Source organism: Nelusetta ayraudi, unplaced genomic scaffold (assembly GCF_046127955.1).
Source record: "Nelusetta ayraudi isolate G7.1 ecotype Tasmania unplaced genomic scaffold, CSIRO-AGI_Nayr_v1 ptg000146l, whole genome shotgun sequence".
Taxonomy (NCBI): domain Eukaryota; kingdom Metazoa; phylum Chordata; class Actinopteri; order Tetraodontiformes; family Monacanthidae; genus Nelusetta; species Nelusetta ayraudi.
The window spans coordinates 161,561-185,000 of NW_027466196.1; the positions used below are offsets into that span (position 1 = coordinate 161,561).

The 23,440-nt window shown below is 49.4% G+C and overlaps 1 protein-coding gene across 2 annotated transcripts in view; it reads left to right on the forward strand.

Moving 5' to 3' along the window:
- The first annotated feature begins 946 nt into the window (after positions 1-946).
- cntn4 (contactin 4) overlaps positions 947-23,440 on the forward strand; it is a 96,542-nt gene continuing 74,048 nt past the window's right edge. For both annotated transcript variants that reach the window (XM_076013391.1, XM_076013390.1), the window contains exons 1-2: positions 947-1,317; positions 15,858-15,999. In XM_076013391.1, coding sequence (XP_075869506.1) covers positions 15,942-15,999 — 58 coding nt within the window. In that variant the 5' untranslated portion in view covers positions 947-1,317; positions 15,858-15,941. The remainder of the gene's footprint in view (positions 1,318-15,857; positions 16,000-23,440) is intronic.

Genomic DNA, 23,440 nt, shown 5'->3' on the forward strand with positions numbered 1-23,440 from the left:
AAAACTCCAGTCGGAATTGTTCTCCGCTGTCAGTCAGTGTCCTCTGGGGAGAAAGAGGCGGAGCTACAGTCAGAGTCGGGTTTAAAACATTTAAAACGGGAGCATTGAGGTTCACAGGAAGCGTTCCTGCTCCCCTCTGATTGGTTTGCTTAAACTCCGCCCAGAACTGCAGCTCACCACATGTCAGTTGTTCCCTCTCGCACCAATAGGAAGTGCGATGCTGTTTCTGATGGCACACATGGAATTTACTTTCCGATCACCTTAAACAAACAAATATTAAAGCCTCCTTCTCAAACACGCTCAGGAGGTCCGTCTCACTTCCTCCTGAGAAACATCAGAACCACCTGGTGCGTCTCTGCTGGTCCCAGTTTGTGCTTCTGTCGACCACTTGTCAGGTGTTGCCACCAGGTGCTAATCAACCTGCTAGTGGAGCTCCGGTCCGTCATCGTGCCAGACAGCCGGGGCACCGACAGGCGGAGGAAGAGGAGGAGGAGGAGGAGGAGAGAAAGGAGGAGGAAGAGGAGGAGGGAGTGGGCGAGGAGGAGGAGAAGTAGGGGGAATGAGGATAAAGAGGACAAAGAGGAGGAGGAGGAGAGGAAGGAGGAGGTGAAGATGCAGCAGCAAAGTGAGGGGGAGGAGGTGGAGGAGGAGGAGGAGGAGGAGGATGGAGTGTCTCTTCCGCTTGGATGACCAGAGTGAGGAGGCTGGTCAGGAGGGAGGCGCAGAGGGGAGAGCAGACAGACTGACAGAGTCTCTCTCTCTCTCTCTCTCTCTCTCTCTCTCTCTCTCTCTCTCTCTCCTCCACTGAGGCTGCGTCCCGCACCGCACCGCTCCCAGCTTTGGATGGGAGGGGTGGTGATGGGAGGAGAGACAGGAGGAGGAGGAGAGGGAGGGAGAGACACTTGACGCGTGTGAGCGAGCGAGCGAGAGAGAGAGAGCGCGCGAGCCCACAGCAGCTCCCCTCCACTCTGCCAGCATGCGAGCTGCGAGCTGCCGCGCCGCCGCAACCCCGCACCGCTGACACGGACAGAGGCAGGCAGGCAGGGATGGAGGCGCACTAGCGGAGGAGGAGGAGGAGGAGGAGGAGGAGGAGGCCCGGGACACAGGAAGCCTCGTGAAAGTAGAGAGACAGAGAGAGGAGGAGGAGGAGGAGGAGGAACAACAGGAGGAGGAGCAGCAGCAGCAGCGTCTCTGCGCGCACAGACTCGGGCGGATATTTTTGGCCGCGAGCGTCGCCACGACCCGAGTGATGCCGATTTGGTTCAACGCGTATACGGATTAATCTGAGCCGCCGAATTACCGGATACATCACTGCAGGTAAGGTTATTATTATCATTATTATTATTATTATTATTATTATTATTATTATTATTATTATTATTAGTAGTAGTAGTAGTAGTAGTATTAGTATTATTATTATTAGTATTATTATTATTAGTATTATCATTATTATTATTATTATTATTATATTTGATGCATTGCGATTTCTGCCGTGCCGCCTGGAACTTTATGGCGGAAGACTCTCCGTCCTCGTGCTGACTGACTGGCGCCGGATTGCCTTTCTCTGAATTCCACTCCGCCGCTGATCTCATTTGGCCGCCGCGTCCACTTTGTTGTGGGACTTTACGGCGGCGCACGGGCGCAGAGTGCGTCTTCTGCGAGTGTGTGCGTGCGCGCGAGCGCGTGTCTGTATGTCTGTGATCGGTGCAGATGTTTGGCTTAATCCCTTCCGCCGTCGACCCTCCCACATAATCCCCGCAGATCTCCGCTGATTACTGCCGCCGCTGACCACCGATGGACGGTCCGCCTCGTCCCAGGAGGAGCCCCACAGGCTTTGAGGGGGAAACAATAGAACTAATAGAACTAAATACTATAATATAATATAATGTAATATAATATAATATAATATAATATAATATAATATAATATGTTGACCAAACTCTTGGCTCGGGATGCATTCAGACTGGACTGGCTGGAGGATGATCCCTTCAAACAGCTGTCACATCGCCGCATCTTTTACGGTGCATCTGCCAGTCGGCAGCTGAGCTGAGCTGAGCTGAGCTGCAGTCAGCCAACATCGAGTAATCCCGCCGTTGCAAAAGCATCCGGAGCAACTTTGGCTGGCGCACCTTCAGGATCCAGCAAAGTTGAATAACAGGTGGAGCCCGTGAGAAGGTCCAGGTGGAGAGCTCCACCTGGCAACACCCCAGTAGTCCAGGAATCTGGAGTCCGGTTCTCCGGCTTCCCTCAGCTGATCCTGAACTCAACTGGGTTGCGGTTCCAGGAACTTTTGCTGGAGCCTCTCAGGACGGAGCTGTTGTCTCAGCCTCTGTGATTCTGTGACTGAGCGGTACGTTTCACATTATTTCCTTTTTGAGTTGCATCACCTTGATTACATCCGGTTGAGGCTGGAACCCCGACCGCTGAATGGCGTCCCGTGAGCTTAACGTCGGAGAAACACAAAGCACAATGTCGGCAAAAAGTGTGAGGGCGCAGCGCGGAGCGACTGAGATCAGGTCAGCTCGCCAGTGTGTTTCCCGACTGCCCCCTTGATAAAAACGAAGAGAAAAAAAAATCCTCTCGGTCGGCACAAAGTCCAGCAGGAGCTGTCAGCATTGACGGAGCGCAGGAGTGACATTAAAAATACCCAGAGATTGGTGCATTTAGAAGCACGGCATGAAAATTTCATGGCGGCCCCCCCTCGCTCCCTCTCCCAGCACACACACACACACACACACACGGCTCAGAGTTTTTTCCTTTCGCAGGAAGTATCAAAGTGATGTGTCATCAAGGTCATTTTTATTTCATGTCCCTTCAGGAAAAGCTTCGCACAACAAGCTGCAGGAAAAAAAGGCAGAGCCGCTGCTGTTCACCCACTACTTGTGTGTGTGTGTGTACGCGCTCTCCCGTGCATGTGTGTGATATGATGAGGACGCTTCCAAATGTGGCCAAGCTGCTTGTTTAGCAGCCAACATTACACGGCCTCCTCTTTGTTTCCCGCCTTTTTTTTTGCTGCTTGTTTGAGCTGAAAAGCCAGTTTGCAGGTTGTGCGGCTCTGAACTGTGTGTAGTTCGCTGCTGCTCGTGAAACAAGATTTCTTTCCTGGTCTTCACATTTTATCTGTCACTCAATGTTTTGATCTATTGTGTTTTTTTGGAGGGGGTTGTCAGCTTGTTTAACCTTGGGGTTTTTTGGTCAGATTTATATGCAACACTTTGTTGAAAGAACTTGCAGGATGGTTTCATCCTCTCCTGCCGTGTGTTTTCCCGCGAACCTGCTTGTGTTGTCTCAGTGGGTCCGGGAGCGTTTGTGTAGCCGTGTACGCTTCCCCCTTCATCCCACAAAAATAGAAACAAAAGATGGAGGTCAAGTTGGAAGGATGGAAGGATGGAAGGATGGATGGATGGATGGATGGATGGATGGACGGATGAGTGGACGGCTCGGGACAGTTCAAGCGTTTTACTGTGTCCTGGGTTTGAAAGGAACGCTCGTGCTCACCACTTTGCGTCATCTCCTGGTCAAGAACCAGCAGAGGAACGGTGGCGACCCTGGGAACTGACCTCCCATTAAGGTGAGGGTCCGGGTTAGAGTTAGAGTAAGAGGGGGTCGGACCAAGCCACGCTCCCGGCCACCCAAACACTCCTTCTTCTGGGTCGTCAGCCCGTCTGTCCTCCTGCTGGACTCCACTCTGGGTGTTTAGGTTTTATCAACCATGCATTTCCTGTTTGGGGACCTCCTACCAGGACCACGTCTGCTTCTGGGTGTGTTGGGACGTGTTGAGGTCCCTGAAGTGATGCTGGAGCTCTTTGAGCGTCCAGCAGCACCTCTCCAGTCCCGCTGATCTGCCCCAACGTCTCCTTCAGTTGCCCTCAGGGATCCTCGTTGTTGTTGTTGTTATTGTTTTCCATCTCCTTTAGGACAGACGCAGTGATGAGTGTTGCTGTGTTTGTCGTTGTGGGACACGAGGACGTGACGGTTGCTCTGTTTCCTGGATCTGAAAAACAAAACGTTCACAACGTGATATTTGCATTCAGTGTGAAAACTCCGGCGCTCAGTCGAGGGTTTGGGAAGTTGTTGCTTTTGTGTTTCATATTTTTTTGTTGTTTGTTTTGTTTTTTTTTTACTTGTGGGAGGTATTCACACACACACACACACACACACACACACACACACACACACACACACACACACACACACACACACACACAAGCCATCCGCTGTGCAAGGACCCTTAAAATAAAGGTATGACAGTTATGAATGGCTTGTGGCCTCTTCCAGCAGGTTCTCGGCTCACTCCGAGAGGATGAATTATGTTTCCACTCGTGGAGCAGAGGAGCCATCGTGACTCACACAGACGCTTCTGGAAAAAAGTTACAAGTCTTGGAAAAATATATATATATCAGGGTTTTTTTTAAGATCTGAAGCCTTTTTTAATTTTTAATTTTGCTTTTTTTTTTTTAGGAGCTGAGAAATAAAATGCAATTAGCACGAAGGAACCTCTTGAAAAGAGGCAGCTTCCCTGAACGTGTTGTGGTGTTGTTTGATGTCTCCTGCTGAGTTGTGCGACTTGTCGCTTCCCTCAGACAAATCTTTTTATCAACGCCGTGAAAGTTGTCCTCCCACGGCGCCGGTTAGCGGCTGTTGGTTAGAAAAACAGAGTGGGGGAGGGGGAGGGGGTCGGTAGCAGAGCTGGCTAACGGCTAACACGTCTTTCCCTCCGTCAGTTTAAACAGCAGCTTTGACAAATTGTTTGCGACCCCTCGCGAGTCGTCGCTCACTTTCATTCGGATGGAAGGAAAGAAAAAAACGGCTCCTCCTCTGTTTACTCGCTATGGCTGCTCCTCTAAATGGCCTATTTGTAATCCAATCAAATTAGAATAATTCATCCGCCGCCGCTGTGCTGTGCTGTGCTGTGCTGTGCTGTGCTGTGCTGTACTGTGCTGTGCGATCTTCTGTCACTCCGAGCCTTTTTGGGATTGTGGGTTTTCTTTTTTTTTTTTCTTTTTTTCCCTGCCAGTCCTCTCGGGCTCTGTCTTCACAGACTGCCTGAGCAGACGAGGCTCCCTAATTCAAACAGCGCTTCGCCAGGCGGCTCCTTGGGAAACCTCTTTAATTGAGTGCTTAATAGGAGCGGCTTCGGGGGGCGGAGGGGGTGTGGGTTGGGAAGGGGGGCGGGGCTGCATTAATAAATGTATTTGCACAAGACCTGCAAACATCTCGGCTCTTTGGGGATCATTCCCAGGCTGTTTGCCGACCATGCTTCTCACCAACCTGCGCTCTCTTCTTGCCATTACAGCCTCACCATACATGATGGGGGCAGGTGCATGATGAGAGGGGAGCAACAGGGACGCAACATACACTGCCGTGCACTGCGCTGCTGTAAGAGCCCATTAGCTTCTGACCTCATACACACCTGCCAGCGTAGCCCCGCCTCCGTGCCTCTCATCATTTGACCGGCTGACTCACTCACCCAATGCAAATAACAAGAATAATGCATGTGTTGTTCTACCAAAACAATAACATCAACAAAATGCATGAGAATTCAATATAAAAAACAACTAAACTGGCATTCCAGAGCTCTCCACCAGGGGGCGACCTCTGTGGTTGCGCCCCTGACCTGAGGTGCCCTGGCTCATCGAGTCCTCCTCATTGGCCGCCGATACGATGCGACTCGGAGCGAAGCGTGCAAAGTCTTAACTGGCTCCCTCGTTAGGAGCCTAATGGAGCGCCGCTTCACGGGGGGCATCGGAGCAGCGCCGCCTCCTCCTGATGCTGTTCCACAGGAGGAGATTACGGCAAGTCAGAGGAGTCAATTACAGCAAGAGATGCTAATGAAGAGCGAGGCCGTCTTATCTGCGCTGCCGAGTTCCTGGATGTCTGCGAGGCAACTCCGCGCTCTTCCCACCGTTTGAGTTTTTGTTTTTTGTTGTTTTTTTTTCTTTTCCTAGCCGAGGGATTTTCCCCGAGTCGCTCGCTAATGCACGCTCATTTATTTATTCATGCAGCCCGGAAGGATGAAGTCGAGCGCCAGCAGTTTTGACCGCTAGAAGTTGAGCTGGATTCTGTAGAGGTTAAAAAAAGAAAAGAAAAGTTCTTTGACTGTTGATTGATTTGCGGTTGCATTTACGCCTGGAACCTGCGTCCCCAGTGTCCACGTCAGGCTCCTCCCACTCCAGCTGAACGCCGACCCACCCGTCCATTTGTCCATCTTTTTTTTTTCCTTAGCTCCTTCCAGTCTGCAGCTGCTGCTGCTGCTGCTACTGCCGCTGTTGCTGCTGTCAGATGATGCAACTGCAGAGCTGGCAGTGGCCCAGTTTGGCTCTGTGTTGCTGTCCCTTGAATCCCAGTAAGATCAGGGACAGGCTCCATGTGGTCGCCGCCCACTCAGCCTGCTGGACTGCTGCTGCTGCTCTCAGGCCAGTCCAAGACGGTGAAGGCCGCTGATGATCTGGTGCATCTCGTTGTTTCTCCTCTCCGAGGGCAGTGTTGGCTTCACCTGTTTCCATCCCAGGTAGAAGCTGGTGCATGTGGACAGGATTTGAATTTAAAGTGCATTCCTGCCTATATAATATAATAACATGATGCCTCTGTGGTTTCCCCACAATGCAGATGTTGGCAACAATTACAGAAAAGAAAAAGAAGAAGACAAAAAAAAAAAAGCCATCTTCGTGGCAGCGTAAACGTGGCCGTTCAGCTCTTGGAAGACTTTCATGTTGAAACTCCAGCCACAGAAATACATCACAGGGTTTGAAACAATCTAAAAATAGTCAAGCATGGACGTCTGAGCGAGGAAAAAAGAAACAAAGAAATGAAACAACAAATTTAGCGCCCACGCGCCTTGCTTTCATTTTTCATGCACTGCTGCTTTAACACATCTGCTGCCGCCTCTTGTGAAACACTCGGCGTGAAGCCGAATCAATCAGCGGTGCCATGTCTGCCTCCTTTTACCGTCCCGGGAAAAGTCAAAGTTGCATTTCACAAGGGTTTTTTTTTTTCTTTTTTCTCCATGCATAGAAGAAATATAATTTAATCTCCCCCGAGCGTGCGGCAGCGAGTCGGTTGATGTCAGCGGCGCAGCGGCGGCAATTTGAATGAAATTTAAGGTTTCAGAAGGAGTTTTTTTTAAGGTTCCCTCTTGTGCCAAAGACCTTGTGGTCCAAATAGCAGCTGTGGTGATCGGCGGCCCCGGTGGCCCCAATCATCAGCAGAATCACAGGGGTGTGGTCTCACATCCCATAATGTTATTGCTGCTGACACACACACACACACACACACACTGACGGCACCCAACCGGAGGTCTTTAACGAGTTTGAATGAATGACTGTGAAATCACTGTGTCCAAGCTCAGTCGTTGCCATTCAACGGAGGCGCAGGGGGGCGTGTGGAAGAACTGGGGAATAAAACGGAGGGATGGGCACCAGGTTGAGGAGTGAACATGTGGAGCTGAGAACTGGGACGGATTGAATTCCAGCGTCTGCAGGTCAGACGAGGCCTCTCGACTCGGCTGGACCGTTCAAGTCGTTAGTGGTTCTGGTGACGTTTAGACCTTGTTAACATTACACCACCAGAGCCGCCTTTGTTCCATTCCTCCTTTTGTCGTTACAAGTTCATTAATAAATATTAAAGGCAGCAGTTTGTTTGCAGAGGACGTTGAAAAATCAGCCCTGTTCAAAAGCTCCTTTGCAAGCTCTTTGCACCCAGAGGCCGACTGTAATTAAGTCCGGACTCCACCGTGGACGTCCACAAACTGCAGGCCTGAGCATTTTCAGCAGCGCACACGGCCAACTTTCTCCACCCCATAATAACCCCAGGCACGCAAAGAAGTCGCTGTCAATCGAACAACGTTACAAATGAATCTGCAATGCATAGTGAAGCTGTGCACATTCATCAAAGAGCTTTATGTGAAATTCAGCTCACTCGAATTTGTGTTGGAAAAATACGGCATCCATCAAACAAATGCTGACCCGCAACAGTATCTAAAACAGGAAGTGACATCATTGCGCCCTCTATGTGTGCAGACTTCACAAGATGCTGACCGTGGTGTAGCTTGCTAGAACTGTCTCATAAGCTGAAATTTTACGCATTAAAACAAGCCATCAAGAGCGCCACCTTGTGGCAGAGAAAAACCTCTGATGGTCCCGTGTAGAAGCCTGGTAGGCTTGGCAGCCTTGGCCAGCGTTGATGATTGGTCTTCTTGGATTTTTAACTTCCACAATCCAAGCAAACAAACAAACAAACCCAGCCTGCAGAAGCTCAGGATTCTGGAAACATGTAGTACACTTCAGACGACGTTGCAGAACGTTGATAATGTGAAACAAGGAGATGATGAGGCAAATGATTTGTGCGGTGACTGATGACATGCGCTCTCCTTGAAACTGGACGTGAGCTCGCAGGCAGCGCAGGAGGATGAAAAGGCTTTGTGGTATCAGGAGAAAAAGAAGGCTGGCGGCTCGGGAGGAAGAATACATGGAGGTCGCTGAACTCCTCTAATGTTATGTTTCCCCCCAGAGATCCTGTAATCTTTCTCAACGGGGCGGCGGCCTCGTGGCTGCGTGCAGCTCCGGCAGCAGCAGCCTCCTGATGATCAAAAGCCCGGATGAGAAACAATAAGCAACACTTAGTAAGCAGGTGGAGTCAACAAAAAGAATGAGAAAAAGAATAATGTTCCGCTGCAGTAAACAGTAATCAGAAAAACATCATAAGAGAAAAAAAATAATAGGTATTCATATTGGTCAGGATGACAAGACGACAGCACTTCCTTTCTTGGTGCATTCACTCGACCTGCATGTCTGTGTGTTTTTTATACGATGGCTCCTGTTTGCAGCGTTTAATGGGAAAATATTTCCTGTGAAATCTGTGAATGTGGGATTCATATCTGGAGGGATCGACCTGGGCAGCTGCTAACTCCTGCTGCGGCGTGCTAACAGTACATTGAAAAACTACTGGCTGTATATAAATGTGGGCGGAGTTTTGAAAGCAAAATGTTCCATATTTGGATGTGTGTGCGGTACTGGAGTTGAGCGGTGATTGGAGCTGGCAATTAAACTTTAGCCACGCCCACTTTATGGCCATTTTGGTGCAAAATTAGGCTAAATATTGGCTTACTCTTTGTAGTCGTGATTTAGAGCATTGAAAACACTGCAACCAAAGTGGTTGCAGTGTTTTCAATGTGAATTTTTGGGCTCCTTTCCGTTTTGATAGCCTGTCATTTTCAGTACTTTTGCGACCAACTTTAATAGTCCCTGCTGGCCAAATGATAGAATGCAGGTTCCTGGTTCTTCCGCCTTGGCCCTCTTCTTAAAACCCGGAGTCTAGGTTCCTGCCTACATGGTCCTGGTCTTGATGATCCTGGTGTGTTTTGTGCTGTGTGTCTCTGGATGCGGAGTCGCAGGACTACAGAGGAAACACTTGTGAGCGAAGTTGAGACGTGAGAGTCGGCAAACAGCCAGGCAGCTGCCGTCTTTTTTATTTTTCCTCTCTCCGTGTTCCACTTAATCTGAGAGCCGATATGACAGACGGGAGACGGAGAGCTTCTCCGCCGATAACTGTGCCCAGGGGGCGCTGCGCTGTCACCGAGGAAGGTTGATAACGTCCGCGAGCAGCCGGCTGTGCGCGACACACAGCTGCTGCAGCCGCCTGTGTGTCGCACTCAGTGTGTAAAGTGGATGAATTATAAAGGTGTCTGGGTGCAGCGGCAGCGTGAGCTCACACGCAAATGACTTCTTCGGAATCGTCTGCAACACTTGTTCTTTTTCGTGACTTGACACGACAGGCGTGGTTTCACAAGTTTAATTTTTTTGTTGTTTTTTTTCACGAGATTTTATTGGGTATCAAAGTTCTATCCAGCGGGAAAATTCACTGATTCGTTGTGTATTTTAAGTCATTAGATCCCCTTTGAGCTCTTGAATGTGGATCTTTTTGTTGCAAGACCCACTAGACCCAATCTGAAACCTTTTTTCTTTCTGTTGCCGGGCAGACTGTGGTTCCAGAGGCGAGGCAGGAAGAGAGCAGGCGAACAGGAAGTAATTGGAACCAGCCTATGAATTCATAGTAAGAACTGGATACTGGGCTTCCAATGTAGCGGTGGGCTGTTTTTTGTTCAGTGGCCACTCAAGGTACTGCAGGCAAAAATCCTACAACAGTGACCCCATCCACACTGCTATGCAAAAATAGCAATAATAGGTGATGCATCTTGCTGCATCACCTTTTCAGCACAGCGTGATAAGTCCAGCTTGCAGGACGCCCTGCGGTAACCAGGGGGCAGTGTCCTCACAACACTTTAGCGACTACTTTTTCACCCCCTTTGATCGCAGCTGGCCCTGTTTGACCGCCCGCCCGCCTGCCCCGGTGTCATCGAGCGGCGGAGGATGGATGTGTCGGGGCCGGTGCACTGCATTAACCAAACTTGTTATCTCCTCCCGGGCTAATTTAATTCAGGGGAGGATCGTGCACCTCCTGCAACCGAGACTTCCGCTGCTCGGGGGTCGGGCTTTGGAAACAGATGAGTCCAGCAAGTTCTCCTTTGTCGAGAGACTTTGGCTCGGAGAGGCGACGGCGTTTATTCGTTCGGCACAATAGCGGCGCATTAAAGCGGCTAAGTGCGTAATAACGGGCCATTTATCAAGCTTTCAATTTTCTGGTAATTTGTTATAGACCGAGGCGACATTGATTATGGCTGTCTTGCACCGCAGCCCGGAGCATCGTGAGTCATTTAGCCCCCTTTCAAAAGCAAATGCAGACGTTTGGAAAAAATGAAGGAGTCCATTCGTCCATTTTCAATGCCCACTTCTTCCTGAGCTCAGGGTCTCGAGGGTCTGCTGGAGCCTCTCCCTGCTGTCATAGGGTGAAGGCAGGGTGACACCCTGGACAAGTAGCCACTTCATCGCAGGGCCACATAGAGACAAACAACCATTCACACTCACACACACCTACATGTATACGCCTATTCACCTCAAATGCATTTTTTTTTTTATGTGGGAGGAACCTGGAGAACCTGGAGAGAACCCAGCAGACACTGGAGAACCTGGAGAGAACCCAGCAGACACTGGAGAACCTGGAGAGAACCCAGCAGACACTGGGAGCTGATCATCAGTGTGGCTTCCTGCAGACTTTATTTTAAATGTGGACGAGGCTTCTACTCATGTGTGCTACTAGCCACCTGTCCCACTAGCTAGCTACTGCTAGCATTGAGCAGCTGGCCAATCACAAGGGAGTGGGCTGTTGGAATGGAACAGATGATAGAACTATGGTAGAAAATGGAGTCCTTATGTTAAAACAACAGTTTCAGTGTTTTTTGGACGAGACGAAGGGTAAAAACTACAAACAAATCGGCAGTGCTTAATTGTACGACTGCCACAGTTGCAGCTGCAGCAGCAGCTGAATTGATTTAGTTTGTGGGAAAAAAATATGTTTTTTTTTTCTTAAAAAGTAGTGACAGTTTCCCAAAAACTTTCATATTAAAATAAAAACCTTTACCCGTCAAGGTTGTGCCATAGTGCTCTAGTGCCCCCTCTGGCAATGGAGAGTACTGCTCTGCAGGCTCGTCTCAACAAACCTGTTGAACGTGAGGAGAAATACAGATGAATCTGCAGAGACAACGTCTGAAGACAACTTCTGCCTTCTGAGGATCTTCACCTCATCAAGTCTCACTACATTTTAAAGGATTGCTTTTTTTACTGTTGTGTAACAGTCACCGTCGAGCCCTCCCTCTCCCCCCCGACATACCCCCACACACCCCCAACACACACCACCCCCCACCACTAACACACGGCTGCACTTGGCCCTCGTGCAGCCACAACATTTATCAAATTACTTTTTTATTCCCGGCAACCAGGCGGCTAAATAGATTAGGCCGAGAAACAGGATAGAACACGTTTTTTTTCCCGAGATTCTGGACTGCTGCTGTGTTATCTCTGGCTGCCGGGCGCCTTTATCGGGGTCCAATGCAAAGGGGGAGGGGCCAGAGGAGGCTCTGCCATCACAGCCACGGCACACTGACGGCAACAGGACATTTTTCATTTTATTATTTCTCCCTAAACTGGTGACGCTCTGCCGAGGCCCAGCGCACTAAACAAGCGCAGGTCTGATGGGCGGCTCCCAGAGGCTCAACGGGACTCAAGTTTGAATAAAAGTTCTTTCCAGGAGCGACGCTGCGCCAGAGACACTCTCTGACAGCCGGCTGTATAATGCATGCACATGAAAGATCTTTTCTGTGGGCGGCGACGGAGAGACGGAGCTGGGAGGGTTGAGATTAATCAGGAGCACTGCGACACTCTCAGGTGTTTCTTCACTGCCTCAGTTCCTCGCAAAGAGGCGGAAAAAAAAGAAGGAAAAAAAAAAACTTTTGACTTCCTCTGCTGAATCGCAGCAGGGGCGGAAACCGCCGAGTTTCTCTCGCTTTCTTGTGCGGCGGCGGCACCAATTGCAAAAAATGGTTGTCGTTGTTTCAAACAGGCCTCGAAAAAATTTCCCCCCAAAGACTCTGGATTAGGAGCGGAAGAGGTGGATTTAGCCTTGTGTTTCTTAAATCAGCTCTTCGGTTCAAATTGAAGCCGACTGCTTTTCATTCACCCTGTTTACCTCCTCGGTCGCTTTTAAACCAGGTTTGTTTTCTTAACTGTGTTAAAAAGGAGGTGGAGGTAACGCTTAGTCTAGGAATTAAAAGGGATCAAAGAAAAAAATGAGACTCATTTTGTCACCGAGCCCTCCAGCGGCGGTTGATAGCGGTGCTTAGCAGCGCCGCCTCCATCTTCCTGAAAAGTGCGTGTGGAGTGCAAGATGCAGGTGGCGCAGACGTTGCTTCCCTCCAGGCAATAAGTCTGAGGATCTGCCAGTTGGAAATAATAAAGACGAAACGGTGAAGATGAGGGAGTGCAAGCAGAGTGGCAGAAGCCTGCAAAGAAAGACTTGCTGCATGTTTTATCCATCCATCCATCCATCCATCCATCTGTCCATCCATCCATCCGTCCGTCCGTCCGTCCGTCCATCCATCCATTCATCCATCCATCCATCCATCCATCTGTCCATCCAACCATCCATCCATCCATCCATCCATCCATCCATCCGTCCGTCCATCCATCCATTCATCCGTCCATCCATTCATCCATCCGTCCATCCATCCATCTGTCCATCCATCCATCCATCCGTCCGTCCGTCCGTCCGTCCATCCATCCGTCCATCCGTCCATCCGTCCATCCATCCATCCGTCCATCCGTCCATCCATCCATTTTCAATACCTGCTTCTTCCTGAGCTCAGGGTCTCGGGGTTCTGCTGGATTCCCTTCCAGCTGTCATAGGTGGAAGGCAGGGTTGTAATCAGAAGTTGCTTGGGTTTTTGATGTGAGGGTTCTGGTCTCTGTGGAGGCCACCAGGATGGAAACACCACTGGGAGGAAAAATACACAACCCCAAAAATGGGAATACGGGACTTTTGAATCCAATTTGAGCAGAGCTGTGGACAGTTTGAGACTCAGTGAGTCTCACAGCCGCTCAGTCACCATCAGCAAGTTTTGGAATGTTTCACCGTATTGGGAAAAAGGAGGAATCGGCTGGACAGATGGACGGACGGATGGAAGGAAGAGGAGTTGGGAGGAAATGAAAAAGATGCAGTCAGGCCTCTGAGTCCAACTCACACAGAGCTTCTGTCAGATTCAGAAGGAACCAGTCCGAAAGTCCGGAGCGACTCAGCAGCCGAGCTGAGGAACTTTCCTACTCCGCAGCAGCAGCAGCAGCAGCAGCAGCAGCAGCAGCAGCAGCAGCAGAGACAGAGTGGGAGGGAGAATCATCTTTCGATTGCATCGCTTTAAATCCGGATGATTAAATCCAGGCTTCAAGTTCTCCTTTGTTCTCCGTGGAGAGAAGTGCACCGCCGCTGCCGCAGCATCATCTTTAATAAGGTTGTCAAGACTCGCCGCCGCCGCCAGGTTCCAGCAAAGTTCCTGACAAAGACACTTCAAAAATATTTAGCTTCCCTTCCAGCGCTGCGGCGCTAGCGAGAACTTCCCGACAGTCTTTAAACACATCGTTTCTCTCCTCCCGACTCTCTCTCTCTCCCTCTCTCTCTCTCTCTCCCTCTCTCTCTCTCTCTCTCTCTCTCTCTCTCTCTCTCTCTCTCTCTCTCTCTCCATTCCAACTCCTGAAAGACTCCCCGTCTGTGTTCAAGAGAAATAGGCGCAAAGATTGTGTTATGAATTCCCTCCTCCTCCCCCCAATAAATGTTTCCAGGAACTTTTCATCTTCTTTCTTTTTTTTTGCTGTCTCACCCTTACGAGCGCGAGGAGCCCTGAGGCTCCTGGCGAAGAACAGTGGCGCCGCGGCTCGTCGCAGCTCTTTCATATCCTGCACGCGTCCCCGGAGTTACGGGAGATTTGGAGGGAATGTAAATGATTTTTGTTTTTCCCCTCACAATTCTGTGGAGCGACTTTGACTCCGTCGAGCGGCAGCAATCGTTGTGTCATTTGTGTGTGTTTTAATGTTATTCCAAACATGCACAACACACACACACACACAATTCTTTTCCGCACAAAAACACCAACTATTGGACGTCTGTGTAGCTACAGTAGATCATCAGTGACCCTGCTGGCCAATACTGACATTACATTCATTTCTTTAAATCGCTAATCTGTGAATAAGGCTCAGTTTTCAAGCGTCATGTCATGTGACCTGCCATGGGACCAGCCAAGCTACACAGCAGCCGCTGAGTGTCACCATGTTCGGGTACAGACAGAAACGGCACGAGGTGAAGAACGACTCAGGGTGCAGTGAGGACGGGCTGGACTTGAGTGGACTCGAGTTTAGGGAGTTCGCTCCGGTCGTTTGTCAATATTATGCACAGCTCCTGCATTGAACAAAACAATCATTATAATAATATGCATCGACTGAGAAGGTGAAGGCTGAGGGCCTGCGCTTGTTTTGCCTCCATTCTAACATTGACAAGATAAGAGGGGAGAAAACAAGATGAAGTTCAAGGAAGATGAGTTTGGTATTTGCTAATAATAATATTCTTGGTTTTACATTGGTCCAAGCCTTTTCTCTTTGGAACATGCAAACCCCTCTGAGATGGTTCTGACTCACTCTGACCTCTCTGACCTCTCTGAACAACTACAGTAACAGCCCATATTGTCCATCAGCAAGAGATCAGGTCTGAGCTGCTGCTGTTGTTTGTTTTTTTATTTTAAATCTGTGTTTATTTATTTTTTTATTTTTTTTCATTTCGAACATGCATTGGCATCCACATGTATCCCTAGGAGGGTGGATCCAGATCCCGGTCTTGCCTGAACGGCTCCGGCTGATCACCCACCAAGTGGCTTTGCTGAACACGTCACTGCCGCTTTGCATGCAGGGAAAACCGTCCTTGCACTTATGAAAATTGTCCTCCGGGCCTGGAGCGTGGACGGGGGGGGGGGGGGGGGTCAGCGCACTTAGTCAAAGCTCCAGTCGGAGGCGTCGGCCTGTCGGGGGGTGGGGGGAACTGATCCTGGACCGAAGCGGGAGGTTCCGTCCTGCAGAGCCTCGGTGGGAGAGTTTCAGAGAAAGCCCGACAAGCAGCCGCTGGGTGCTTCCCACTCGCTCCCCCGCCAGTAAACATTCCCAGCTCGTTGTTTTTTGTCAAACCAACCTTTCGTTTAGTCACAAAAAAATGACAAAATAAATAAAAACTGAGACACAAAGTGATACCAGAAAAATAAAAGGATCTTAAGCTGTGTCCTGTGTTGCCAGCACAGATGCTGATTTCTGCCCCAGAAACGGCACAGGGTGGATTTTTTTTTTTTGTTCTTTTGTTTTTTTCCGGAAAACTTTTTTTTTTCACTTTCCTCGTCTGACCTCTTTTTTTCTTCTGCCCATATATCATCTTCACAGGACAGGAAACCGGGAGAAGGTGCAAATCGGATTCTATACAGCCGCGATTGGATGTGAGACTGCTTCGACCCGACCCAGCCGAAGATGGCGTTGCCATGGAAACTGCCTCTGCTGCTGCTCTCACTTATGGGCTGCCTGGCAGGTAAAGCGTCTTATTAAGAACTTTTGATGCATGCCGAGCTGCCTTTTGTGGAGTTGGAGGCCTTATTCGTATGTATTTGGGGCAGGTGGCGGCGGTGAAAGCCGCCGTTCAGGAAAAAAAAAATGAGCAACCTCGGCTCAGATTAGCGCCGCCGCCGCCGCCGTCAGCAAATAAAATGCCGCTGTTGTGCGTTCTTTCTTGTGTTGTGCGCCGAAGCCTCGCCGCTGTGGCCGACTGAGGCCGAGTTCCGCTTCAAAGCGGCGAGGAGAAGGTTCCGCCTCTCCTCAGTCTGATGTGAACGGAGGGTTAATGCGTTCCTGCTGACCCCAGCTCTTTGAATTAACGCTCGCTGTCAGCTTCAATTTGCCTTCCTTTGCAACGAGGACGTTTTATTCACCCAGAGGTTTTATTCTTTCTCTCTTTCTCTCTTTCTTTCTCTCTTTCTTCACGTGCTTCGCTCCAGCTGGATTCAGTTTCTATATCTATATGGCCCAACTGTATACCATTAATCATTTTCAATTTGCCGCTTGTGGCATCACTCTCCTGTATTTTTCTGTTACGCCTGATGATGTCATCAGCTTGTTGTGAAGCAGCCAAACCTGAGCAAATTCTAATGTAATGATAACATAAAAAGAGGACAACATATTTAGGGTTGTTATTATTATTATTAGCTGTAGTTGAACAATAATAATAATCATTTAATCATCATCATTCATTCATTCATTCAACCTACTAGTACATCTTTGACCACTTTTAACGACAACAACATTGTTTAATCTCTATTGATGTTGAAGTTCCATTGACTGTCAGGGGAGAGGCGTTCGGCCCTGCTTTTCTTCCAGAACTAATAAAAGTCCGGGACTTTTCTTCTTGCAAAGCTCCTGACAAACTCATTTCCCAGTCCTGTTGCATCGGGAATGATTGTTTGACAGCATGACTGACCTTCATGAGGTCTGTTTGTATTCAGCCAGTCAGCCACAGGGTGGACAAAATGTGTTCGCACACACACACACACACACACACACACACACACAGGTGGCGACTATACATGTCAACATGGGATTAAATGTGCAAGCTAACAGGAAGTTCCTGCCGCCTGGTGTCACACGTCCATCATCCATTTAGCTGCCAGCGGTAAAGAGTTCAACTCCAGCTTTATTATTATAGCGGCGGCGGTGGCGACTCCGACCAGTGGGGTCATGGAGGTGTTGGGGGTCTCAGGAGTCTCAGGATCCTGAGGATCCTCAGAAGCCTCAGGGGCCTCAGGGGCCTCAGGATCCTCAGAAGCCTCAGGAGCCTCAGGGGCCTCAGGAGCCTCAGGATCCTGAGGAGTCTCAGGAGTCTCAGGATCCTGAGGAGTCTCAGGGGCCTCAGGAGCCTCAGGAGCCTCAGGAGTCTCAGGATCCTGAGGAGTCTCAGGGGCCTCAGGAGCCTCAGGAGCCTCAGGGGCCTCAGGATCCTGAGGAGCCTTCATCACAGTCATCACAGTCATCACACTGCACTTTAATTCCTCCCCTTCCAACTCATTAGGAGGCGGCCGACCCACCGCAGTCCAATCAACAGGAGTAATATGATGAAAAGACTCTGCAGCCTCACCTCCCCATCCTACCACCATCATCTCCACCCCCCCCCCACCTCCCTCCACCTCCCTCCACCTCCCTCCCTCCTTGTGCACCCACAACTATTATCTTTGCAAAAAGAAAGAAAGCTTTGTCTGAGCAGCGTTAATAACAGAGGAGATCAGCGCTCTTTCAATGTGACCTGCAGTAACAACTGAGCATCGCTTTGCTTCCGGCAGGTCAGGCTGTCGAGCCCTAATTAGCTCACACTGCGAGCAGCGGCTCCAATCAGCAGGAGGTCACCTGACCTCCTCTCAGCTCCCCATTGGACAACTTCTCGTTTTAAAGCCGCCCTAACTCAGCCTCTTCCACAGCTCCTCCTCACCTCCTCCTCACCTCCTCCACAGCTCCTCCTCTGCTCCTCCTCACCTCCTCCTCAGCTCCTCCTCAGTTCCTCCTCACCTGCTCCTCATCTCCTCCTCAGTTCCTCCTCTGCTCCTCCTCTGCTCCTCCTCAGCTCCTCCTCTCATCCTCCTCCTCTGCTCCTCAGCTCCTCCTCAGCTCCTCCTCTGCTCCTCCTCACCTTCTCCTCTGCTCCTCCTCGATTCCTCCTCAGCTCCTCCTCCTCTGCTCCTCCTTAGCGCCTCCTCACCTGCTTTTCAGCTCTTCCTCACCTCCTCCTCACCTCTCCTCTGCTCCTCCTCCTCTGCTCCTCTTCACCTGCTCTTCAGATCCTCCTCACCTCCTCTTCACCTGCTCCTCAATTCCTTCTCAGCTCCTCCTCCTCTGCTCCTCCTCACCTCCGCCTCTGCTCCTCCTCACCTCCTCCTCAGCTCCTCCTCAGCTCCTCCTCACCTCCTCCTCTGCTCCTCCTCTGCTCCTCCTCACCTGCTCCTCTGCTCCTCCTCTGCTCCACACTGCTTCTCCTCTGCTCCTCCTCTGCTCCTCCGCTGTGCTTCATTCCTCCTCTACCATGTTATTGGGATGCTGCTCTGCTTCAGTGGGCTTTGTTCATTGCTGCAAGGTGCTCTTCCTGTGCTCTTCCTGTGCTCTTCCTGCCTCAAGGGACGCCAGAACAGAAGCATACCGCCAAACTTAACCTGGGAGCAGTGATGGTGCCCTTTGTGATGTCACAAAGTTGTGTTTTCCACAGCCTCAACTCAGACGCTTTCTCTCACGTACTCGTGTTGTTGTAGTAATTCAAAAATCTATTGTACTAAGAATCAGGCTGCTGCTGCTGCTGCTGTGGCGGAGACGTGCTCAGACATCACAGTTTCCTGCCAGCATCAAATATTTATTCGAATTTTAATCGCTGGGTTTGAATATTCATACCAGGTAAAGGGACGGTGCGTCTTTTTCTTTTCTCCTTTTTTTCTCTTTTCTCTTTGGGCTTCTGCTGCTGCTGCTGCTGCTGCTGCTGCTGCTGCTGCTGCTGCTGCTGCTGCTGCTGCTGCGTCTTCGTCCCTCCTGAGGATTGTTGTGTCTGTTCAGCGCTGCGTGATTTATGTTGCTACTCACAATCTCTCCCGGGATCAGCTCCGGCCCGGCCCGGCGCAGCTCGCCATCGGGCCGCTGTGCCTGCTGCCGCGCTCGGCCCTGCTAACTCACCACCTCCCCATCCAAGGTCTGGGGGGCGGAGTCTCAGTTTGCAGCAGCCTCAGAGCGCAGGGAAAGAAGAAGAAGAGGGGTGCAGAGGTTTTGCTCTGCTCTCTGCATGGTTTCACCCAGTGAGCCAGATACCCGTCATCATTCAGGGTTCAGGGGTAATGTAATATCAGACTGGGTGATCTTAAAGACTCTTTAGTGACTTCTTAGTTTGGTTAGCAGGATGCTGGACCGTTCAGTGCGACGTTGTTCCTGTTGAGGTTGAACAGGCTGGAATTTTAATGATGGAAATGTAAAAAAAAACAAAAACTTTGCAGCTCAAACACAAAAACTGTTGCCCGCTATCACCACACACACACACACACACACACACATACATACACACACACACACACACACACACACACACACACTGCACACTCATCTCTACTCTTTGTGTGTCCACGCACTCTGATCTCATGAGGCTGCAAAACAAAGCTCTCAATTAAACCGCAGTTCACGGCAAAACTGGCCAGCGCATTTCATAAAGTGGAGCTGCGGGAAACTCTGTGACTCCCTCCGGTCCGGCTGCTCAGAGTGGTGGAGGAAACTCTTTCTCTGCGACGTCCACGCTCGCCTCAAGAAAATACGCTTTTTCCGGCTTTTTTTTCCCCCTTTGTCTCTGCCCCCCCCCACCACCACCACCACCACCACCACCACCACCCCCACCACCCCCCTTCCGCCTGGTAGATTCCACAACGGCTGAAGAATGAGAGCCGTTCTGCTTTGATCGGCCTCTTCTCTTCGGGAGATGCGCTGCGGCTCTGAGAGAGGTGATGACAACTTTATCTGCTGAAGCGACTCTTCGCTCCACTTCCCACCCTCAGCCACCCAGCAAAAAAAAAAAGAAATAAATGATAATATTATTAATAAAAAATGTCTGTATTGTTTCTTGGACGAGAGACTTTTTTCCCCTCTCTCTTCATTTTTTTTTCCCCCCCCCCGTTTTGTTTTATGGTTGCCTCAAACTGTCACTCGTCAGGGAAAACTGCTGTCTGACAGAGCAAAGCCGCTCCGCCGGCTGCAGAGAGCGAAGCTATGCCATGAAAAGGAGGCTGAGATCTTCTCCCTTCCACAGCTTTGACTGTCACTTAAGGCACATTGTGCGATTTATATATATATATATATGTATATATGTATATATATATCCCCCCCCCTCCCCCCATCTATTTATTGCGTGTTTGTATTTTTAGATGGTGAAAGTGAACAAAGCGAAAAGTGAAACTCTGTCTGATGGATCCATCGGATTTATCTTAGTTCAGTTTGTGACGAGGGCGCCGTGGCGACGGCTCGTAGGAGGCGGGGCCCTGGCAAGGCCATTGGTCGAAGCTTCTGCCTGTCACATTCCAAGTGGTGACGATTTTTCTTGATTTCTGTTGGCCGAGGAGCGACGGGAGCCAGTCGGACCTCGTCCTCCAAGGTTCAGACCAGTTATTTTTTTATAATCATTTCTTTTCTTTTTTTTTCTTTTTTTGCCCATCAGTGGACCATCCCTATTTTGCTCAGTTTCACCATTGGTGACTCTTCCCTCGCAAATGTCAGGTGACACACAAACTGTGACGCGACAAATTACAGCGTTGGATCGGGATGACAAATATACATATAAACTGAATCTGAAGGTAGCGCATTAAATACAATGACAGTTCAGTCTAGTGTGGGCCAGCATTGGCTGCAGGTCATACATACATACATACATACATACATACATACATACATACATACATACATGCATCAGATATGTTTCATAATAGATCTTGTGTTCCATGAGAATATTTGATGTATTTTCCGCCATCATTCATTATTTTTCCCCACCAGCACTTCCTGAGTCAAAGGTGTCAGAGTGCATTGGAAGCATGTCATGGCCCAGAATGCTGCAGTTAGCAGCTTGGAGCTGCGCGAGCGTTTAGCGGGCCGTCCGTTCCCCCCCCCCCCCCCCCCCCGGGGGACTGGATTCAGCCAGCGAGTCACGCATTGGCACGGGGCCGCGGGAAGCGCTTGACCACTGCGGCGCGCTGGCTGTCACTGAACATTGAGGAAAAATTGAGGACAGAAAGCAAAAGTCAGAGCTGGAGAAAAAAGAGCCGCGGGTGGCAACACTCAAGGTTAAAAAGAGTCACGGCACTCAGTTGAGCTGATTCTGACCTCCCTGCCAGTAGGTGGCAGGCTGACTGTCCTCGACTGATGAATACTGATACGACTCGTTACACGGTGTCAGAGTTGGCCTGGAAATCTGGGGAAATGTAGTGAATTAAACTTAAACTTAAAATTGTTGCCAAGGTGCAACATTTATTTTTTTCATCGTCATGAATTTATTAGCTTTAAATAGCAGGATTAGCAACAGGCCGCAGAGATGATAGTGATCAGTGGAAGTAAAAAACTGAAGTTGCTGCTGCACTTGAACGCACCGCAGTTTCTTTATGATCCGTTAGATGTCTTTGGATTCGTTATCGGTGTTACAGGATAAAATTTCGTCTGATCCTGACAGATTTGATGAACTAATTCTGGCTTCCTCCTCCTCCTTCTTCTTCTTCGTCTTCTTCTTCTTCTTCTGAGGGGGAAATATTGTTTAGTGACGTGCTTGTGTAAAAAAACAAGACAATTATTTTTTTTATTTATATATATATATTTTTTTTTTTATTTAGTTTGATTGATTAATGTAAATGAGAGCGGCAATAAATGTTATTTTTCAAAAATCAAATCTTCTTCTTCTTCTCCTTCTTCTTCCTCTTCTTCTTGAAATGGTAGCTAGCAGCAGAGCCGTTTGCTGCGTTACTCTGTGAGACTGGAGAAGATAAAAAAAAAAAAAAACAGGACCTCTCTGATTTGCTGTTCGGCTCCTGGTGGCCCCGCCCCCAGCCCCGCCCTCGACCTTGCCCTCGCCCAGAATCAGACAACAGGCTCAGATCAGATGGCATCAGGTGCGACTCTTATCAAACATCGAGCAGCGGGTGTAACAGTGTGTCGGCGAGCAGCGGCTTCCTGTTTGTGCCGTCAGAGTGTTATGAGCAAGTCGGCCGTCATTATACCTGAACATCAAAACGCACTTTGAAAGTAATGAAATCAGATGGCAGCACCCAGCCAGTGCATTAAGTTAGTGGCTGGAACAGATGGAGCTCTTTAGCATATCAGAGGCTCCTTTTGTCTGCCGAGCGTATTGTTTATGTTTGTCTCGGCCTCGGATGTTTTATTTGCGAGCGATAGCAAGCAGGTTTAATTTAGATTTCCCTCCGCGAGCCGAAGAAGGAGAAGAAGAGCAACGCGTTCCCTCCCCGCAGACAGAGGAGGGTAATTGATAACAGAGGGCTTTTGTTGTTGCTGTTGTTGTCGTTGCTGTTGTGATGGTTGTGGTTCTACATGAGGTGCTGTTTTTAATGGTTGCCTTCATCATCATGACGAACGGTCGCCAGATTGCAAACAGGTTGGGGTTTTTGTTTTGTTTGTTTTTTTAGCAGGAAGTGTTGAAGTCAGCTGCCTGTGCAAGGTTGTTTGGTGCACCTTGGTTTTTATTTGTACTCGCAATTTAAATTCTTATTTTAAATTTGACCCTCTAATGTTGCGTGAACTTTCATGTTATCTTGTTGAGATTCCTGTTTTTTTTTTTTGTTCGTTTTTTAGCTTTGTGACCAAACGGAGGCTTCAAGATTGACGGACGGTTTGTTTTCAAATTCACGTCGCACCTCCATCACGTCCAGATTCAGATGTAGAACCATCCTGGAGGATGGAGGACTAGCTAAATACCTTCCCTCTTCTCCTCCACCAGGTGGCACTCAGCAAACCAACAAGCTCATTTTTGTATTAAGCAATCAATACAACAAAATGTTGCTTTAATGTAGCATCCAGGGTTCAGATTGAGGCTAAAAAAAAAAACCAAACCTCCCTCTCCAGAAGTGACGCTGCAGCTCCAGCTGTGATTCACTCGGCTTCGGGCTTCGGGCCGAGTCACCGCCAGCCGCCTGCAGTCAACCACGGCGTCATCGCCGTCAGCGAGGACAAAGTCAACCCCCCCACAACTCCCCCCACCACCACCACCACCACCACCACTGCCCCCCCTCACTGAGAGATCTTCTCGGCAGCCTCAGAGGACTGCGAGGGAAATCATCCAGTTTGGAAAATTCCAAACTGAAATGAAAATTAGTCGTCTGAAGAGACTTGTTTCTTTTCTACCTTGTTTCATTTAAACGCCGTGCATCCCGAACTTTATCTGTTGCGATCCTCCATATGGTAATAAGTAATGAATC